At 43.0% G+C, this 22,692-nt stretch overlaps 1 protein-coding gene across 1 annotated transcript in view; it reads right to left on the bottom strand.

Moving 5' to 3' along the window:
- Positions 1–537: 537 nt before the first annotated feature.
- Positions 538–22,692, bottom strand: part of Kcnmb2 (potassium calcium-activated channel subfamily M regulatory beta subunit 2) — a 257,987-nt gene continuing 235,832 nt past the window's right edge. The window contains exons 4-5 of the mRNA XM_041659292.1: positions 20,130–20,325; positions 538–1,932 (exon numbers count right to left, since the gene is read on the bottom strand). Coding sequence (XP_041515226.1) covers positions 1,648–1,932; positions 20,130–20,325 — 481 coding nt within the window. The 3' untranslated portion in view covers positions 538–1,647. The remainder of the gene's footprint in view (positions 1,933–20,129; positions 20,326–22,692) is intronic.

Here is a 22,692-nt window from a genome sequence, read left to right as displayed (position 1 = left end):
CTGAAGATTCCTCGCCCATCTTGACAAATACATTTTAAAGAAAGAAGTAAAAATAAGTAATTTTCTGCGGTGTTTTGCAAATGTTTATGATATTACATATTACGTTAGGTGTCAGAAAAAGGGATTTTCTTTATAGTCTAATAAGATGTCTTCAAATATAGTAATTAGAATTGTTCAAACAGCCACAGGCATATCTGTTTTGAATGCAAGAAGTATTTGAATCTTGTGATTGAATTGGTCTTAAAAATTTTTAATCACACGTTTGAAGTCCTGAGTACACCCTAGGCGTTTACTTGCTTATGAAAAGTCAGACTATGAATTACACCATTCTGCTCCCCCCGTTACTTTCACCTTCCATCCCACAAATGACTTGTGAAATTTTGCAATTACCTAAAAAACATCAATGCTATGTTACAAAAGGTACTTAAATATAGATGAGAAAGATAGATGTTTGTCTTCTTAGATACTGATATCAAATAAAGGATGGAATGTCTTTATTGAAAACCAACCCCTCTTCCCCCCCTCCCCGCCAACAGAACGAGTAAACATCAGTGTGGAGAAAGGCTTCCTTTAACTCTGTTATTCAGTTCAAACGCGTGTTAGGAAAATGTCTGTTCTGCATATAAAATATACAACAAAAAGGGAATAGTGAATAGAAAAATAAAATATGTAGAGGAGACAAAGATTCTGCACACGTGGCTTTAAAACTCCAACAGGCAACAGTTTTCAGGAGACTATACATTCGATCACTGAAACATAAATCCCCACAGAGTAATATTACAACACTGTAATTTGCCGTAAGAGACGAACCCAATGCAACGAACTCACCAGTCTTTACCACGTAAACGTTGGCTTCTAACAGACCAGAGGAAATGGAGTTAAGATTTCACATAAGTATCTTTGCAGCTGAGACTTTTGTGCATTGCCATGGAATACCTACCGACACCCCGTCAGTTCAGCAGGAGCAAACTCACCACCTTTGTCTCCCACACAGTAGCAGGGTCATAGATGGAAAAGGGCTCTGTTCGGAAGACATTATAGAGCTGGAGATCATTTTAAAAATCTGAAGTAGCGAATAAAAAGTAATGGAAGAAAAGAATCTGGCTTCCTCTCTTCATTACAACACTATAGTAACAATTAAAAAAATTTTTTTAAACATGCTTTAGTCAGGAAACCACCCTTGCTACAGTCACTTGCTACAGGACTCGATATAGAATAAGAAAAAAAAAAAAACCACGTTTTTGGCTGTAGCTTTAGTAAACAACAAATGAAGAAAAATCTGGTCTTCAAGAGGTCTGGAAACTCAGAACACAGACCTTGTCGCGTGGACAGTGCCTCCATTCTGCCACAAGACTTAGCGATGAGTAGCTGAGCCCAATTCTGGTGGAAAAAGAAGGACTGACTAGTTCCAGCATCAAAACAAGATAATGAAACCACCGACTGACAAAGAACAGTTAATTCTCCTGAATAATAATGACATCATGTTTGCATATAAGACAGCATCTGCGTTATTGCTCTACTTAGAATAATAATACAGTAAGGAACCCATAACAGACTGCACGTTAAAAACTTAAGGTTCTTTGGTGAAGAATGAAAGAAAACAGTATTTGAGCTTTAAAGAAAAATATCTTATCCATGATTTTTCTTTTATCTATTGATCCGTTGGATCCTCTCACAGAGCAGGGAGAGGTACTGAGTGAGTTTCACCATGGCAACAATTGCCACGCCCCCAGCCATCATACACGTGGGCCAGAAGAGAGAATGGAACAGCACATTGGAGCTGTAGAGTTTGGTCAGGATGACACTCTTCTGGTTTCCTTCCGGGTCAGAATAGCAGGGGAAGTGTTGGTGTCTCCTGAAGTTCTCCATGACGACACTCACCAGGGACATAGACTCTTCAAAGTTGTTTCCACACTTAGGGATATAGGAGCACTGTGAAGAGCAAGGTGGACAGTCACCAACAGAGCCAGGCGGATAGTAGTCAACCTAGCTTTATCGGAGAGACAATCATGGTGGTTCACTTTTGTATATTTAAACTAAGGTCTCCCAAGACCAGAGAGGGCACATACTGATAAAAGCCATGTTTCGGGATTCCTAGATAAAGTTTGCCTTAGTAACTCATCCATAAATTACTTAGCTGTTGATTAAAATCTGATTATGAATTGTTTGTTTGATATAACAATCTCACATCACATATGTAGAAAAAGTAAGTAGTACTTTTTGCTATCGCTAAGCATACTTGTCCAGGGGCTCAGAGGGAAAATCTTCCTGAGTTTTGTCTGCCCGCATGATATAAAACATTGCTATAACAGACTGTGATGTCAACTTGACTGGATTTAGGGTCACCATGGAAACACTTGTGGGAATGTCTGTGGCAGTGTTTCCAGAAAGGTCTACCTCAGGAGGCCTACATGGAAGGTAGGTGGCCTGTGTACCTTGGCTGGGGTGCCAGACTGAATGAAAAAAATAGGAGCTGAGCGCAACTCTCCAGTTCTCTCTGCTTCATGACTGTGGCTTCAATGTGATGAGCCCCTTACTCCCTCTGCCCACAACCGACGGTGCCACCCCTAACTGTGACCCACACCGTGACCCCAGGCTGCAGGTCCATCCTTCCTTAGGTCACTTTTGTCAGGAATTTTGTCACAACAAAATGAAAAGTAATTAACACAATGCCAGTATAGAAGAGTAATTTATGAAAATATGTTTGTTTTGACTACATGATATTCAACCAAACTACCTTGGGCATCTTGTTAAGAAGGTGAATCCAAAGACAAACACATAGGCATCCTCATGAATATTAACCTTCATCAGGCGATGAAAGGAGACAGAGACAGAGACCCACATGGGAGCACCGGACAGAAATCTCAAGGTCCAAATCAGGAGCAGAAAGAGACGGAGCACGAGCAAGGAACTCAGGACCACGAGGGGTGCACCCACACACTGAGACAATGGGGATGTTCTATGGGGAACTCACCAAGGCCAGCTGGCCTAGGTCTGAAAAAGCATGGGATAAATCCGGACTAGCTGAACATAGCGGACAATGAGGAATACTGAGAACTCAAGAACAATCGCAGTTGGTTTTTGATCCTACTGCACGTACTGGCTTTGTGGGAGCCTAGGCAGTTTGGATGCTCACCTTACTAGACCTGGATAGAGGTGGGCAGTCCTTGGGCTTCCCACAGGGCAGGGAACCCTGATTGCTCTTCGAGCAGATGAGGGAGGGGGACTTGATTGGGGGAGGGGGAGGGAAATGGGAAGCGGTTGCGGGGAGGAGGCAGAAATCCTTTATAAATAAATAAATAAATTAATTAATTAAAAAAAAGCAAAACAAAAACTTCAAATCAAGTCAAAACAAACAAACAAAAGCCAGCTACAGCTTTGGTGGATCTTGGAGAATTCAGAGAGTCTGAGCAGAGAGGCCTGTGAGGAAAGGGACAGCCTCTGCTTGCCAAGCGAGCACCTTCCTGACAGCCAGGGAACAGCAAGCAGGATGGCAACGGAGTGCACTCTCTGACCTGAGGACCCAACGCTGTTTTGATTGGCTCATCTCACAGAGATCTCTTGTGTTCTGTCCCTTCTACCTCTCCCCCTCTTTTTTGACACCGTCATACGAGGCAGCTTGTGGGTAGTACGTATGCATTGGTATGAGATGTGGACTGGGACTCTGGAATCTGGGAGAGATTTCCATCTATAAATCTCAGGGAGAAAAATTACAAACAAGTTAAGTTTTAGCTAGTGCAGCCTTGTTTCTCTGGAACAGTTTTTTTTTTTCTCTGACTTATCAGCAGCACCAGGAACTTGTGTAGCTGTAACCATGGGGTTTTTGAGGTTTCTAAATAGCAGAAGTTTCTCTGATTAGTTAAGAATGGAAGATGAGCATTCTGGCAGTGCTTTGGCATGGGGCTGAGGATGAGCTCTGAATGCAGCCCAGTGCCTTATATCCTGACTCAGAACCCTGAGTGTGTGCACGAGCAAGTGCAAGTACACATGATTTTATTTTATTTTGGTAACTCCATTGCCTGACTCTCAAGCGCGAATGCTGTAGATGACAGCACCGTGTCACAGTGGCGTGAAAAGGATGAGCACACCTCTCACCATGCTTAATATGACGCTCCTGTCGCAGAGATGGAGTCAACACACTTTAAAACGTGACCAGCTATGAGTCAGTGCCCATTCATGGACACACGTGAACCCAGTAGAGTGCTGGACTCAGCCTGGGACTGGGGTGGGGAAGAAGGCTGAGAGTATCTCCAGAGAAAGTGATAATTCGGAGTGATAAAGGGCCAAGGGTTTGGCCAGCGGGATGGTACCTTTCAGGCGGTCATGGGACTCTCTGTTGGTCGCAGAGCTGTTCATACAGATCAGGGCTTCAAGAGTTTGAGGCAATGTTTCTTGAAGCAAACAATTTTAACAACAACAAAGCAAAGTGAACACAGATAAGCCTTCTATGGCCGGATGCAGGCAGAGCCGATCTGTATCATAAAGGTATCGGGTCTTGGTATGTTTTTGTGCTTACATGGAAGTAAAATAAAATATGGCATGCCATTAAAAAATTGAGCTTTTCTTTATTTTCTTCTGCTATGGTGAATCAATTCAACTTTTTTTTTTTAAAGAAACATCTGTCAGGCAAATGACAATAATTCTGTCACTAGGTAAGATTCTTCCAAACAAAACAAGATATAAAGTAGCTCTGAGACCATCTGGCAAAGTTGTCATACAGGAGCTTCTTATTCCAGTTTAAAGCTGACAGCTGAGAGGTGTGGGTATGGTCCGACTGCACTCTACACACGCTCGCCCTCAGGTACTCTGTGTCAGGGGCAACATACAGATGTGAGTGGCAAGAGTCTGGGGTGCTCTGAGCCCACCCGATGTGGTTATCTGCCCCTTTCTGTTTCTGCCCATGAAAACTCTACATATGTCAACTGTTCATTTCTTTTTCTTGTCGACAGATCCCTTGTGATAAGGAATGGATGAGGTCGTATAACAAGTTCCTGACTTGAGTTCATGTGGTCCGGTGGCTATAGGCATGTGGCCCTCAGAACCAATTTCATCTCCGTAATGAGGTTAATCGAGACTTCCCGGCAGCTATCTTTCAGAATTAGATGATGAATATGCATAAGGCTTCCATAAATTTTTATTAGCACATTTTCCTACTAGAATATCACATTTTCCCACACGCTCTTCTAAAGTCTTTAACCGAGTGCCACATACTAAGTTACAGAAGTTCTAAAGAGGGCTGAACAGCTGTGGGGTTCTGACAGGGTCACCTTGCCTTGTGGCAAGGTGAACCGGATTCTACCTTAGGACGTGGGTGTTTACTTCTGGTGTTCCAGCTTTAGTCCTGTGTATTCTCCGGAAGTGAGTATGGATTCCAAGCAAAGATTTAGCTATTGTGCTGTACCCAGATGCTTGCTACAGAAGTGGGTAGAACAAGGAACCATGACTTAATTATCACCTGCCTACATCGTGTATTTGCGGGGTCATTTTATGTGAGTGGTCTAGAATACACAGAGCACGGTTCAACAAATTATATCTGACTACTATACAATCTACACTTAATTTAGAAATTATAACATGATCACGAGAATAAAGACCTCATCCTTTTTAGGCAATTGTTTTATTTAGTGGGTATGGATGGGATTGGAAAGATTTAACTTTTAGACTGTGAATGATATATAACAGAAAGGTAGTGATCAAAGTATGTAAATACTGTTACCAGGAGGATGCATTAATTTTTCAGATTGTCAGTCAGCAGAGAACTGAGGAATCTACTTTGTGTGTGTGTGTGTGTGTGTGTACATGTACATCTATTTGTGTATATATTGGTTTGTGTGCACATGTGCATATCCTTGTATGTGGAGGCCAAAGATTGATGTTGTATGTCTTTCTAATCATTTTCTACAATTTTTTTTGGTGCCAGGGTCTCTCAAGGAACCTGGAACTCACTGATAGTCTAGACCTGCTGTCTAGCAAGTCCCCGGGATTCTCCTGTCTCCACTGTCAATACAGGTGCACCACGTTTATGTGAACTGAACTCAGGTCCTTGAGCTTGCAAGGCAAGCACTTTCCTGACTGAGCTGTCTCCCCAACCTTGGTGGTCTCTTATTTTTTCATTTTATTTATATTATATTTTATATTTTTTCAGATTTTTATGCATTATATTTTTAGCATAATTACTCCCATTCTTCAAATCCTCCCAGATCCATTCCCTATTCAATACTCATCTAACTTTGACTCCTCATCTTTTTAATTACTTCTCTTATTTTTTGAGATTATGATATAATTATAAACCAGGCGATGGTGGCTCACGTCTTTAATCCCAGCACTTGGGAGGCAGAGGCAGGCGGATCTCTGTGAGTTCGAGACCAGCCTGGTATACAGAGCTAGTTCCAGGACAGGCTCCAAAGCCACAGAGAAACCCTGTCTCGAAAAACCAAAAAAAAAAAATATATATATATAATTATAACATTTATATAATAATAACATTTCTCCTCCTTGGTCTCTTTCAAATGTGTGACATCTTTTTTCATTAGTTATTATTACATGTATATATGTATGTACATTTATATTCCTAAATAGAACCTGCACAATCTGTGTAATGTTACTTTCATGCATGTTTTCAGGACTGAGCATATGGTGTTGGATAGCCATGTGCTCTTCCCTGGGGGAGACTATTTCTCCCGCTCTCAGCATCCCTTAACTGCCTACAGTTCTTTATTTAAGGTTGAGGCCCCATAGTCTTTCACTGTCTATGTTAGCATGTATGTTGCTGTCCTTGGTCAGCTCATCTTTGGACAGCTGTGTTGGTGGGACTTCATGGATGCAGATTTTGATATTCCTAGGAGACACAATCTCAAAGCAGACTCCCTGATCCTCTGACTCCTACAATCTTCCTGCCCCATCTTCTGAGCCTTGGGTGTAGGAATTGTTTGATAGATGTATCCATTGGGACTGGGGTCCACAACTCTTCATTATGATTGGTTGTGGTTTTCTGTAATGGTCTCCATCTGTTGCGTAGTGAAGTTTCCGTGATGAGGGATGAGGGCTACACTTGTCTGTGGCTTTAAGGACAAATGTTTAGAGTCCTGCTATGGATGATGCTCCATGTTTTCACTAGTTTCCTCCTTGCTGTGTGGATCTTGCGTTCCTTTAGAGAGCTTCTGGTTATCACCGAGGTATGCGCGCCACTAATGCACTCTTAGGGTTATCAAGCCTTGCTGGTCATTGTTGCGGCTCATAGTTGGGCAGAATTGTTGACTATTTCTCTCCTTTGGAAGGTTGCCTGGTGCTTTCTGGTACCAGGAAGCCTAGTCCTCAGGAAGCTTTCAGGTGAATTCTCGCTCAGGGTCCTTTGCATCTGAAATGCATGGAGTTTTCAACAACGCCCTCATTCAACAAAAGCAAAGTCCAATTAGTGCCAGGTATATACTCTTGGACGGTCAGCTGGCCAGAGCCACACCCTTAAAGGGAACGAACTCTCCCTATCTCAGCAGTTGTCAATCCCGTAGTTTCCCCAGGGGATGGGAACTTTGTGACCTACTGCCTGACCCCATGTTGGGATTTTGCCTGTTTTGAGCTTTCCCAGGTCTTCTGCATGTTGTCTCGAGTGCTGTAAGTTCTTATGTGCAGCCATCCTGTTGTATCCAGGAAGGAGTTTCCCTGGAGTCACCTACCACCTCTGGCTCTTACATCATTTCACTTTCTCTTCTGCAAAGGAAAGGATGTGACAAAAATATCTCATTTGGGGACAAACACTGACGAGATTTGAGATATGGACTCATCTATGGACAAATCATTAAGAGTTGGTTTAATTGTCTCTTCTCCCCACCCCAACCCCTTTTCTTAAGATTCATTTTTTAATCTTTTGTCTGCAAGTTCAGCTACACAGCAGGAGGGGACACTGGAACTCAAGCTACTATATTGGTGCTGGGAGTTGAACTCAGGACCTCTGGAAGAGCAGTCAGTCCTTTTAACCACTGAGCCATCTCACCAGCCCATAACAGTCTCTGCTTAACCTGGAGTTTTGTTAATAAAACTGGCTTTTTTCCCTAGTCCCTCTGATTTCTGAATGGCAGAAACTTCTCATTAGTAATGAAAATCACAGAGGACATCCATGGCGTAACCTTCTCCTTGCTGTGGAAACTTGATCTTTAGTATCTCCTGGTTGCTTCTTCCCTTATGTGGTCAATAAAGACCCAGCAGTCACATCTTCTCTCCAGTTCTTTGGAACACAACTGAATTTTCCTTCCTTTTGCCTCACTTCCAGGACCTTCTATGTCAACAGAGTTATTTCCATTCTCATGATAGACAGGAAGTTAAAAAAAAAAACCCTACCTGTCGTGTTTCTAAATATGCTTCACTAGGCTCATGTGAAGCAGAGAGACAGGCCGTCATCCTCAAGATGAAAGATGGGGCCAGCAATAGGGGCAGGATCTGGCTGAATAACCTCACTGTCTGCCTTGGCTTTTTCTTTTGCAGTGATGGGGAGGCACCATTGGTTCCTTGGGACTTCAAGGAAGTCTTGTGTTTTATTTGTTGTTTTATAAGAAAGGAGCTATTTTATTTCAAGAAGAGGTTAGATGTTTAGTGAAATCCAAATACTCATTGAGTCCAATAAATATGGGGCCAATGTAGGTGGCAATATACAGATGTCAAAAATATGAACAATGCAGGACAGATGTTAGAAAGAGAATACAGCAAGGGTAGGTTGGTGAGATGGAAGAGGAGAGTGTTTAAAGCCTTTCTGAAAAGATGGACCATCACAGAGGCACGTTGGAATCTTGGTCTAAAAAGCTCATCAGCTTTCAGGGTACCTTAGTCCATGTGTTCTGACTTAAACAAACAAAATCACTCATGTGAACAAAATGATCTTGGTTTTGAAGTCAGGAAGCCTTGTGCTATTTGGGACTTGTGAGTTCCACACACTTTTGAGGGACAGAGGTGTTGAAAGCATAAACTGGGACCTCCTTTTCTTTCCTCTTCTGAGAGCCCTTCTCATGGACCACCTTTGAATGACAGGTCCTCCCGCATGGAGTTTACATGTGTTCCGTCTGGGCTATCAGCGGACTTTGGACTTGCCAAGCAGGACCGTTGGAAGTGTTTGAGCAAAGCAAGAACAAGGCAGGCTTTGCTGAGTATGACCATCTCCTCCACCATTTTGCCTCTTTCCAGAGAGGTTCACTTTGGTCATTCTTGCCGAGAGCTTACACATTGCACCATTTCTGCCCAGCATGAAGCAGTGTATTCATTACTGTTCCTGTTGATATGGTCAAGCACTCAATAAAAGCATTCTAAGGAGGAAAGGGTTGATTGTGGCTCGCAGTCTGAGGGAACAGTCTATTCCAGCAGGGAAAATGGCAGCTGATGGCGTTGCATCCACAGCCAGGAAGCAGAAAATGAGGGATGTCTGTGTTCAGAGCTTGTCACCTTTTTAATTAGTCCAAGACTTTAGCCCACGGGATGGTGCTGTCCACAATACGCAGGCCTTCTCATCTCAGGGTTCCTAATCTAGAAACTTCTCTACAGACATGCCTAGAGTCTAATTTAATCTAGACAGTCCCTCATAGGGATGTCCAGAGGCTTGTCTCTAGGTTGATTCTAGATCCTGCTGGCAGTCACCATCAATCACCACAAATTGAAAATAAACTTTAAAGACACTAGAGATGTCTTGAGAGAAAGAGGCATCTAGGACCTTGGGATGGATCAATCAATACCCAGAGAAACTTATCCACAGAGCCTCGCAGCATGCTGACTGAGAGTGAGTCAGATAATCTGACCTGGACCCCTGTTGCTGACTTGTTTTTTTGTGGTGCAGGAGGTGGGATGGGATGGTGGGGTAGGGAGGAAGAGCTTCCTTCTTCCCGTTTTTCTTTCTTGCTACTCAGAGGCATTAAGGTCTGTGCAATCTTCTTTTTTTTTTTTAAATGTTTATTTATTTATTTATTTATTTATTTATTTATTATGTATACAATATTCTGTCTGTGTGTATGCCTGCAGGCCAGAAGAGGGCACCAGACCCCATTACAGATGGTTGTGAGCCACCATGTGGTTGCTGGGAATTGAACTCAGGACCTTTGGAAGAGCAGGCAATGCTCTTAACCTCTGAGCCATCTCTCCAGCCCCTGTGCAATCTTCTTATAGTGTTTCTTGATTCATGAACAGAGATGAGCTCAGATGTTCCAGAATTCAGTTTTTCTGTGAACTGTCTAAACTTTGTCAGTTTACAGAATCATGTGTACACAAATACTTTGCAGGATATTTGACCACACTGTGAAGTCCCGAGACTTGGTTAATAAAATTAACCTTGGATCAGGGGCATAGCCAGCAACTAGTTGCCTGGAATTAACCATGGAGAGGATGGAGGAGCTAGGAATACAGATAGAGAGATGCACAGGAAGGAGTAGGTAGGGACCTGGAACTTCATGGTCCTTTTGACTTGGGATAGCTGGAGAGATGCTCTCTTTTGGTCTCTGGCCAAAAAGGAAGATCAGCTCATTGCTTCTCAGACTCTCTGAACTATCAGACTTTTACTCCAACATCTGACTCCTGAGTCTTTATTGTTAGAACATAGAACATAGTTAAAAACAACATTGGTGGCTGTAGCAGAGCCAGTGCTGGACAAACAGGAAAAATGACCAACAGCTAAGCAGAAGATGATAGGAGGGACTTCCGGGGAGAGAGAGGAACTTGGGGGAAGAATCAAAGAGGTGGGGATTCACCAATAAGATATGGAATAAGCCTGACATACCGTATGGAGGAGACATGACCAGCCACATGGAAGAATGTGGATTAATATAAATGGGTTGATTTAAGTTTTAAGAGCTAGTTGGGAACAAGTTTAAGCTTAGGCCAAGCTTTTATAACTAATAAAAAGTCTCTGAATCATTATTTGGGAGCTGGGGGCCCAAAGAAAGCCCAACTACACAAATATATGGTGTGGAGACAAGATGACCCCAGATGTTATTCTTCGGGAGCTGTCTACTTTATTTTTGAGATATGGTCCCTCGCTGGCCTAGAACTTACAAAGTAGGCTGGCTGGCCTGTGAACTCCACCTTTTCCTCCCCAGTGCTGGGATTACAGATGTGGGACACCATATTCTGCTACTTACAGAAGTTCTAGGTATCAAAGTCAGGTCCCCATGCTTGTGCAGTAAGCACTTGACTGACTGAGCCACAGTATTCTGAATTCGTCCTCTGTGCTCTCTCAAGAGCATGTGTTGGATGTTTCTTCTTCAGGAGATAGCAAGATAAAGTAAAGAGTTTTCAATTTTAATGCAGACCTAGCCACTTGGGGAATGCCGGACTTCAGTGATATTCCTTTTCTGAACCTCAGTGTTCTAAAGTGAGAATGATGATGGTGTGGTACACAGGGAATTGCTGCTACAGCTAAACGAGCCAGTTTATGTAAAATATCAGCGTTCTGCAGTCCCCGGTACATTGTGAGTTCTTGATACAATCTGACTGTGATTATTTTAGGAGCAGGAGTAAGCAAGATAATGTTTTGGACATGTTATTACAGTAGTGGGCCCATTCTACATGGTGAGCACTTGGTTAACACCATTTTCCATTTGCTGCTTCAGATTTATCTTCTCTGGTTTCTTTGACCTGTCAGGGCTCTGCTGAAGACACCCCAAAGATCTGACGGACTGAAAATTTGAAGCTAGGCAAAACATAAGCAGTCAGCCAGCCAGCCACTGTCTGAAACCATATCTAATTGTCACAGTTTGATCAGGGAGAATGCTAGTCACATGGTGGGAAGAAGGTGGGGACACCACCAAGCATCTGGCAGTAGAGGGAAGGTCTCTGTGTCATGATCACAACATCCAGAGCACCCAAGCTGAGAAGCTCTGATCTAGATATATTAGTCTCTGAAATTAGGAGATCCATCGTGCTTATGGGTGACAGAATGAGGAGCCATGCTGAATTTGGAGTTGAGAATATGGCTAATTAATGGACTGCCCCATTGGAAGTAATCATCTTCCTCGTGAAAGTTATGTATAAATACCATACATGTTTGTATTTATCATACCTATTATATGTCTTTATCAGCATGCATCAAAATGGATATAATCTTTTATTTCACTACAAACTTCATCTTAAATTCACCTTTCAGTGAGTATGTGTTGAGAGTCGCTGGTGTTTAGCGGAAAGTTTAACTCCCGAAGGAGATCAGGTCTGGGATGGAAAGCAGCAGCCACGGTGAATTAATATTCAGCTGCTGTTTATGGTTCTAGTGACATTCCGGAGGCTGAGGGAAGGAAAAGTCCCAAACCATGCTGAATTAACACTCAACCGCTGTTTGTCATTCTACTGACAGCCTCATGGCCGGTGGCTGAGGGAGGCCAGGCCACTCACAGCTCCCAGAGGCAGTCAACTGAGAGCGCCTCAAGAGAGCCTGCAGGCTTCTCTGGTCTGGCGGCTTGAGCTTGCCTGTTGTCAAGAGGCTGTGACCTGGGTTTCAGGACTAAAGGGAGAAACTGAAAAGGTATAATCAGATATTTTGAATATTCAAAGTTTTCTCACAAAGATGTAGATGGTTAAGCTGATCCCTCTTGTCCCCTGCTGTCTCAGTTCTAACACCGTAGGTAGTAGCTAGAATCTCAACAGGAGCATGGCTGTTTCTCAGTATCTGGGGGTTCCTGTTCTTCTTGTGAGTTTGGAGGAAGTAGACCGAAGGTGAGGTTGACACTGAGGGTACTTTTTTCTCTTTTAAAATTATTAATTATTTTTTCATTTATTTTACATTCTGATCACAATTTTACCTCCCTCCTCTCCTCCTGTCCCCTCACCCAGACTCCCTTCAACACTCCCCCGCATCCACTCCTCCTCCTCATTCAGAAATGGACAGGTCTCCCATGGACATGAGCAAAGCATGGAACATCAAGTTGAAGTAGGACCAGGCTCCTTCCCCTGCATAAAGGCTGGGCAAGGTAATCTAACATGGAGAATTGGTTCCCAAAACCAGTTCAAGTGCCGGGGAGAGGCCCACAAACAGACCAAGCTACACAACTGTTACACACATGCAGAGGGCCTAGGTCGGTCCCATGCAAGCTCCCTAGTTGTTGGTCCAGAGTCTGTGAGCTCCCAAGGACTCAGGTCATGACCTCCAACCCCGACTTTTACAGCCCCTCCTTCTTCTCTGACGCTGAGGGTATTTTTGTCTCCTTTGCTAAAGGTATCTGGAATACCCCTCATGCTGAACAGAAATGGTCAGAGAGTCTTCCAACACGGAGATGGCTGTTTTCTCAGAACTGTTTTACTAAAACCAGAGACTGCCCATGCAGAGGATACAGAGCTGGGTTAGGGATGCCCAGTGGTAGTGTTCAGTGCCTGTCCCATGAATCTGCCAACTGTGGCTGGGGCCTGAGAGCCTCTGTGCTTGGATGGTATTTTTGAGGGCCCAGAAGCACTGTGGCCACAAATTATCTCTCTTGTCTGTGGTGCTCTGAATGAATGCTTCCGGGAGTTATACTCCGACTGTAGTTCCGGGTTTGACTACCTCAGTTTAAGCAATTACAAGGGAGTAGTGTTGAAGAACTGCCGTCCACAAGCACCTGACAGAAGCGAGTGGAAACACTGGAAGAAAATGACATCAACTTAGGCTGAAAGAGATTTTTACAAAAAAGACTTTGAAGAGGTTGGGGAGATGGGGATGGCTCAGTGGTTAAGTGATCTACTGCCCTTGTAGAAGATCCGAGTTTGGTTCCCAGGACTGGAGTATAGGATGGCTCACAATAACCTGTAACTCAAGCTTCAAGGGACCTGACACCCTTTTCCGGCTTCTATCCGTGCTATATACCTGTGCACACACCCCACCGTCCATATATATATATGTAAATATATACATATATGTATATATATTCAATTAATATGTATATATGTAGATATTCAATTAAAATATTAAAAACTTTGAAAATATGTTTCCTGACACGTAATGAACTGCTCGTTAAGGTAAGACAACGTAAACATCTGGAGTGGAACATGGCTGCAGCTGTTAAGGTCGTCCCACAAGCAAAAACATTCCAAGGACAGGAACTAGACTATGATAAGAAACTAGAAACAACCAAAGAAGACCCAAATGAGTACTCTAGAACTGAAAATACACCAGGAGAAGCGTGAAGGCCTGTCTGCTTTCGCCTGTGGTGCTGTGTGCTCACTCCCAGCCCTTGATGCCAGGGGCGTACAGAAGCTGCGGCTTATGGTGGACGCTGGTTGGAATGCAGACAAATAGGAGTAGAGTTTATCAATAAACCTGGAATCTAGCTTTATCACGACTACTGGAGCATGAGGGAAAATATGAGTATTGGCGTAATACTCATTTAGATAAAGTACACGCATCTTACCCTTTATTTATTGGTATTGGTGAAAACATGTGGATTGGTCCTGAAAAATGAATTTATTGCAAGTATGGCTATCGGAAGTTGGTGCAAAGAAGGAAAATTATAATATTCAAAATGACACTGGCATTGGCGACTGTGCTGATTACATTCTGCTTGTTTGGGACAATTCCTTTAAGCTGCTGTGCTGTTACTCCACACTCAAGACCTGGACATATTAGACACACATCCCTTTTCATGTGCAATGTGCACCAGGGCCAACACAACAAGCACCTGGCTATGCTGAAGAAGAAAGCAAAGGAGTTTGGCCTGAGCTCCTGAAGCCATAGACCAAGCAAATGGTGAAGAGTCCTCAGAGTCTGTCTTGGGTTTCTTCTTGATTGCCATTCCTATGGCCTCCACAATTAGCCAGACTGGGCGCTGGGATGTAATGCATATCATGACCAAGCCCCATATTACCAGTTTGGGGATTCATCTTGGGAAGTGCCCTGCCCACTGGCGTGTGGCTACTGTGCTTACTTTATTTTCACCGAGGATGGCATGTTTGTGCTTATGTTATGATAGTTTTAATAGTATACTCAATTTCGAGATGTCCTTCCGGGAAAACAGGTGCTATTTGACAGTAAAAGATTTTCAACAGAGGAGGAAATGAAAACTGGGGGTGAAAAATGGAGATGAAGGAGAGAAAGCAGGAAGAAGAGAAAGAAGAGGTACATTAAGGGGGAGGAAGACAGGAAGGCTAGGGAGAAGGTGACCCAACATAAGCCAAAAGCAAAGAGAAGAAAAACAATGAAACAAAACATTGAAAAATAGTATGCTGAACTTTAGGGAAAAAAAATAGACAAATCTCGACTGTAGTAGTTTTTTTTTTGTTTCTTTTCTGTAATTACTTACCAAATTTAATTTGGAAAACAAAAACAGTAAGAATATGAAACTTGCATTTTATAGAAAATAGTAAGCTCTTAGTGATAAGCAGAGAGAACAAATTATAGGAGCAACATCAGCAACAAAAAGTTGCCTTAAATTTTATTAAAGTGTCTGATAAAAGAAGGAGTATTAATATTTCCACCTCTCTGTGTAGACATTTTATATACATTAATAAGTATCAGAACTATTAATTTAAATGAAACTGTCCATGTACAGTGCTTAGGACCACTCCAAGATTAGAACAGCCATTTGATATATACTAGCTTGTTTTTATTATTACTATTATAGTTATTGGTAATAATTGCATTTTCCGTGTGATATCAAAACATCAAATGTTGTTTATATTTTACATACATTTGTGGAAGATTTTACTTAATACTTGCTCCTCCTGTTAGAAGATAAGCATATACTTTATATTTCATGGTCTGTAATTCACCAGAGACTTTCTGTAATTTTTGTCATGCCGGTCCAATAAATGCAAAAATAACTCATTTTAAATGAGCACTATAGCTGCTTTTAAATTATATGACAAAACACATTTCAAGTTATTACTGATAGTTACTCAGCAAGTTTTGTAGAAGTTCACACATTTATGGGAAAAATAAGTTTACATTAGGATGGTAGGCAATACTATTAAATGAATTGAATAAAATTTTAGCATTGGAAAAAGAAAACATAGTAAGAAAAATTCAGACCTTAGTGGATGAGTCTGGCAATAAAGTTTTCAGAATTGAGAAAAGAATTTCTGAAAGATATAAATCCCTAACGAAGTGATACAAGAGGAAAAGAGAGGGGAAAAAAAAAGAGGGAGAAATGGACCAGATTCAGTGAGGAAGTCCAGCATCCGGCTACCTGGAGTCCCAGAAGGGAAAGAGGGAGCAAGGGAGAGGTGACACAATGTTTAATGAGATAGCCTGGTAATACTCTCTGGAACAGAAAGTATTAAGGAAGGGGAAGAACTCTGTGAATGCTTGGAAGTCTGAATAGGGTAACTTCTCACTTGGGAGTGTGATGAACTGTAGAGAATCACAGGAAATGATCTTTAAACAGGCGAGACTGCCTCACAGATGCAGCAGTGAAACTGAGGGCTGTGTGATGACAGCATCCTTGCTCATCAAGAGACAATGGAACAAAGGAACGGCCGACCTAGAGACGTGTGCTCCGTGAATGCATCCTCCAAGAAGCAAAGCTCGGGAGAAATGCTTTCAGGACAACACAAACCAAGGAAATTCTCCACACCACACACTGTTCTCGCATGTCTAATGAGAGATTGTTTTTCAGGCTGTGGGAAAATGGCTGCAGATGGGAAAGTGGAATAAAAGGCTGAACACAATGAAAATGCAGAGCTGTTGGGCCCATGGAAGTTCACATTACTGCACACAACTTCAACAATCTGTGCCGAAGTCTAGGTCAACAGAGAATGGTAAGAATGCCATACAAATGGGCTCAAAACTGCCACAGTAGTCTTTGGGCTAAACTTTGGCACTATAGGAGCAGATTAGTAGTTTTCAGGAAAGGAAATGGGTCCTGCAAGTGACCCCATGAAGAAGGGTAGCCTTTCACAGAACAGACTGAGCCAGTTGCCGTCCTTTCAAAAACAAACACCTACAAACAAGAAACGAATGTGAAGAGACCCACAAACTTTACCTCTACATAAAGGTCAGTTTCAGGAAGACTGATGGGTATGGGGAAGAAATAACAGCGATCCTTAATTAAGGAAAATGACTAGGTTAAACAAAAGGTTAAGGAAGAACAATAAATAGAAGAACCAAAGTACTAAACAAAATGGAAAAAAATGACAAGACATGGTTGCAGTAAAACTGAAATGTCTTCCATATGAAGATGCTCCAGAGAGGGAGGAAACAGGCTTGGGCACACAACTGTTGTTGTTTGAGTCAGGCTCTCACCGGAGTAAAACTGAAATGTCTTCCATACGAAGACGCTCCAGAGAGGGAGGAAACAGGCTTGGGCACACAACTGTTGTTGTTTGAGTCAGGCTCTCACCGGATTGCCCAGGCTGGTCTTGAACTCGTGGATTCAAATGATCCTCTTGCTCAGTCTTTGGAGTAGCTGGGACAAAAGGCACATGTCCCCTTGTCTATATGTTTAAACAACCCCTACAAGGAATGTGAAAAATGAACAACCCGGGGGTAGGAAAGAGAAGAGGAAATTTGGATGGCAGGCACTCGAAAAGCCACGCAAACCAGAAGGAGACCTCACCACATCAACTGTAAAGTTATGGTGAGCGTTTGGAACACGAAGAATCCTCTTACTACAGGTGCATTGGAAAAGCCCTGCCATTATTTTCTGAGCTTTATGACACACATATGTCATGTTTTGACCCAGGTATCTCGCCTTCAGATTTACGCCTGACAGAGTGTGGGGCTGGTGGCTTGGGCTCGGAGAGTTATACACAAGAGCATCTGTGGCAGAGCTATTTACGCTTGCCCTGAGCTGTAGAAAACTCAATGTCTATCAGCTGGAGAGTGAAAAACTAAGCTGACGTTCCAAGTGAAATGGAAATGAACGAATTTCACCCCTACAGAACGATGCCAAGCACCGTGCTCTGTGAAGGAAGCCAGACAGAGGGGTGCAGTCTGTGTGATTCCGTATACAGAGAGGCTTAAGTTGCAGGAAAGTAAGACAGTGTTTATGGATATGTGCTTAGGTGATAAGAGCCACAATGGAAAACACGGAGACAGTCGCCCTGATAGCTCGGGAGGTAGTTAACCAGGAGAGAGCAATGCCTGTGTTATTGGGAGGGGCAGGAAGGGTATTTTGGGGGAAAAGGAAAATGTCGTTTTGTTTCTCTTGTGGTGGTTAATGGGGAGCACTTGATAATAAATACTTGAGCTGTACCTTTTGTATTACACACACCTTTCTGTATGGGGTCATGACTCACATTTAAAAACACAGTAGTGGGGCAAAGAAACCACATGGGGCCCATGACCGCACAGAGCACCGACAAGGTCCTGATCCTAAACATGTACCTGGGATTGATAATGGGAACCACAGTCCCTGTTTGTCACCTAAATAATGGAGCCAGAGCCGAAGTGATGGGATACCCAGTCGAGGAAGTGGAAAGAGCCCTTACTGTCTGGTTCCTCTTCAGCTTTTGTGGCTTTCCAGTTCCTCGGAGACCAGAGAGTTTTACAGGTACCCACCAGCACAAGCCAGCTTTGTTTAGAAATCTGGCTGGCAGGGAGGAAACAAACAGCTGGGGAGGGTTTGCGGAGCCTTGTCATGACTGCTCTGGTTTCTGCCTACCGCAGATGAAAGAACACTAGAAGCAGCATTTTCAAATAAGGCTTTCTGGAATACTCGTCAAGGAGAGCCTTCAGAGATATTAGCAAGAATTCTTTCAGGTTGTTGTAACTAAAATGCAAGGTGGGTTTGTTTTTACTCCTTCGTGGCAACACCATTTGCTGCCCATGTGCTAGTACGGAACCCAAACTACCTAAACCCCTGGAGCCATCACTGAAGGGATGGCTATCGCGATCGCTTTTACAAGAATGATTAGCATTCATGAGACTCACTTGCTTCCTGGAAATGAGCACCAATGGTGCTATTGGAGGCCAGAATCAGATTGTCTTGGCTTATTCAAGAATATTCTGGGTATTTAAGCGGCTACTATAAAACCCAAACCTAATATACACAACACTTGAAATTCATACGGCAGATTGGTTCAACTAAAACATTTACTGGTCACCACAGTCCTTCATAGACCTTATAAATCTAAACATTTTTGGGACAGGATCTTGCTACATGGTTTTGGCTTGCCTTGTATTTGTTTAGTAGCCCAGGTAGGCTTCGAACTTGTGACAATCCTCCCGCTTTAGTTTCTTGAGCGTGGGATTATAGGCTTGAAACCACCATGCCTAACATCAAAGCAAATATTATGTATAGCTTCAATATAACGCATGTTTATTAAGCACCTACCCATAGATTTTAATTCATTAGTATGGAGTTTTGAATGAGAAACATCTTCCATAGACCCACTTGTTTGAATACTTGGTCCCTAGTTGATGCCATTGTTTGGGAAGACTATGAGGAGGTGGAGTTAAGCTGAAGGAAATGTGTTGTGTGTTTGTGTGTGTGTGCGGGGGGCAGGATTTGGGAGCTGATAGCCTCATCTCATTTCCCTTTCTTGTCTCTCAACTCCTGCTGTCTTACCTTCCTGCCATGATGGAACCATTCAGCAAAATAAACCGCCTTCCTTCAATTGCCCTTGGTCATGGCATTTTGTTATAGCATCAGAAAAGTGACTAATATGAGCAGTATTACAAATTAGGCCTTTATGAATATAGCATATGTAAAGAAAGAATATGCATACACACATGTGCAAACACACACACACATGCACTATTGACCACATGTTCAATTTCATACTACAACATTCTCTACTCTAATCCTTAATTGTAATAATGACCTTGTAAGTGACTGTTAATTTCCTTTGGAAAATCAGGCCAAGGGTCAGGGTAAGTCACAGAACTAAATGTGGAAAAGAAAAGGCCAGTTTTACTCCATGTCTTCTAAGTCATGGTAGGTATTTGGGCACTCATATTCCTTCTTAAATTCTGTTCTTGCTTTCAAAGACTTAGGTTCTTTATAGAAATATTCTCTCAAACAGAAAACACAGTTAAATTGCTCTGCCATGAAATGAAGGAACGGCTTGTTCGTAGCTTGTACCGAAAACCAGCATTTCTGTAGAAAGATCCAGAGTGAGTTCTGTGAATGAAGCAAGCAGGGCCTACTTCCTGGTGTGTTTCCTTTGATATACTTGCAAAGGGGAAAGCGGAGAGAGGGGGGGGGGAGGTGGGTAAGCTGTACAGACAGATGCCCCGGTACAGTGAGCAGGGCTCCTACCTTCTGATTGATCTTCATGGTCTCCTCGGTGTGGTAGAGGAGGAACTTCTCCCCGGAGGAAGTCAGGTTCACGTACACCTGCAGGCAAGGGTACTGAGAGAGCTTCCAGCAGTCTGGCCCACAGCTGAAGGAACAGTTAAATGTTTCTGTGATAGACACATTCAGCAGGGTGCACTGAGCTTCTTCTGTCCACACACTGCAGAGAAAGAGCGAGAATGATCACAGAACAGGAGGCACTGGGCAGGAGGGTGAGGTTGCAGAGGGCTGTCTCTTGTCTACTGAACTGCATGGGACTCCCCAGTATCTGTGATCCATAGGTCTGTGCAATGTTGTGATTTTGAACAGACCGGCTTTTGGCAAGCTGTGACACAACACACGCTTTGGTGCCCAAGAACTTTCTTGGTGACAACCACTATATTCACTAATATATTGATATTATTCACTAATATTTTAAGCCATTATTTTCTCCTTATTGAATTCACTGGTAAGCCTAACAAATGCTTTATTTTTAGTTTTTATTTCTTGAGGCAGTCTCACCAGGTAGGCAAGAATGGCCTCGGTCTTGCTCTGCAGCCTGGGCTGGCATCAGTGATGTGATTCTGCTGCTTTAGTCTTCTGAGGGAAGGGATGGCAGTTCTGTGCCACCTGCCTAGCGTAACCTTTTCTTTCCCCGTATGCCTGCATTGCACAGCTCTTGCTCAGTTTTTTTTTTTTTTCATTCCAAACTCCACCACAGCCTGGTTTGTAGGCAGAAGAGTCTTTATTAAGGTAGTGACTGGGGAAAGGTGGCAAAAAGGCAGAGTGGCTTAGGGTTGGACTTAAGATAGAGGGAGGGCAATACTGTACAACAAACTCATTCCAACACGGTAAATAAGATTACAACAACCTTTTGAAGTTGTCAAGAGCAATGGCTACTTGTAGCCTTTCTCCCAACTGGCAATTTACACAGATTACTTTCTTTTTTCTCTCTCAATAACTTTACATATTGGTTATTAATCCCTTTGAAAGGTGAATGAAAAGAGGGCCACAGAAATCAGGTAACATAGTCAAGAACACACAGTTGGTAAGTGGCAGAAACTGTGGCTTTCCCCTGCTCTAAGGCTCTGCTTTATTCTGGCATGGTGTGCACCCCCATGAAACCAACAGAAGACAACCCCTTCAGTGCGGATAAAGGGCTCCATCAGGTTGCTCGGGGTCATTTTAGCCAGAGAGATTCCAGCTAACCATTGGTTGAATTTCGTTTGACAATAACTTGCATTTTGCGATCAAGTCGGGCATTTGCAATTAGGAAGTAATACAGAGGCAATCGATGTGTGCCTCTGGATATGAGCTGTATGGCACTGAGCGGAAAACACGTGTTCACAATGAATAACAACCTTGCCCTTTGCTGGACACATGTGGATAGCTCCTGTACTTTTGCATGCGCCAGCTGACTAGACTCAGTCTGCTAGACTCAGTCTCCTCTGGTGTCGCAAATTGAATTTCCTGGAACACGAATGGCTAGAATCTGTTTTTATAACCAGAGGGTGGGGTATACATCCTATGTAGTTCTAAGCAGGTGTGAGAATCTGAAAGAGGTTTTGGACTCAGCAAAGGGCCCCGAGACAGCGCACTTAAGCGGTGGAAGAGAGGGCAGCTGAAAGAGCAAGCTGACCAGGATGGCAAAGAGGAGCAAATTGCTACATTTCAGCTCCACTTGCCTTCCAAGACGAAAGCATTAATTTAGCCAGAGAAACAAGTGGTAGAAAATGGTGTGATTTTCTCTTGAATTGAAACTTCCCACTGTCGTATGAAAGGGTCTTATTTCTTCAAGTCCAACCATTGGCAGATGTGCCAAGTTCCAGGGTTCAGGGTCTGAATGGCAGAGGGTGGGACTCTGTGGGGGTTTATCAGCTGGCTTATGCAGGAGGACATGCTTTGGTTTCATCACCCAGTGGCTTTTCCTTACTCAGTCAACCCAAGGTAAACATTGAAATGAAAAGGATTCAAACTCTGTTACTTTAAAAGATTAAGTCTCTCAATCTTCACAACACGTTAGAATCACTTAGAAAGTTTCAGAATACCTAGTGCTGGGTCTGTCTTCTAACCAATCAATTCTGACCTTCTTTGGCTTCAGCATATGAAAGTTCCCAAAGAAACTGGGTGATGGAGAAGTAGGGCAAATTAAAAAAAAGGCCATGACCGACTTTATGAGTAGGAAGAGTCAAGACTTATTTTGTAGGATATGGCTTTGGAAGCTTAACTGTCACGTTTGTTGCTGTGGCACACTGAACTGTGTGACGTGTGTGTGTGTGCGTGTGCACTCATATGTGGGTGCATTTGCACGTATGTGTGCATGTTCATGTTTGTGTGTGCAGATGCATGTGTACATGCTCATGTGAATATATTTCTGCGTGTTTGTTGAGGCCAGAGGATGATCTCAGATGTTGTTTCTCAAATGTCACCCACATTGTTTCTTTTGAGACAGGGTCTCTCAATGGGCTGTGCTCAAGAATTAGGCTAGACTTGCTGGCCAGTGAGCTCCAGGGATCGCCTGTCTCCACCTCTCCAATGCTGGCATTAC

This window comes from Microtus oregoni, unplaced genomic scaffold (genome assembly GCF_018167655.1).
Source record: "Microtus oregoni isolate MIOR12 unplaced genomic scaffold, Mior012 000010F_ref0000083, whole genome shotgun sequence".
Classification (NCBI taxonomy): Eukaryota; Metazoa; Chordata; class Mammalia; order Rodentia; family Cricetidae; genus Microtus; species Microtus oregoni.
Note: the sequence above shows the minus strand (reverse complement) of the source record. Positions and strands in the feature narration are given on the sequence as shown.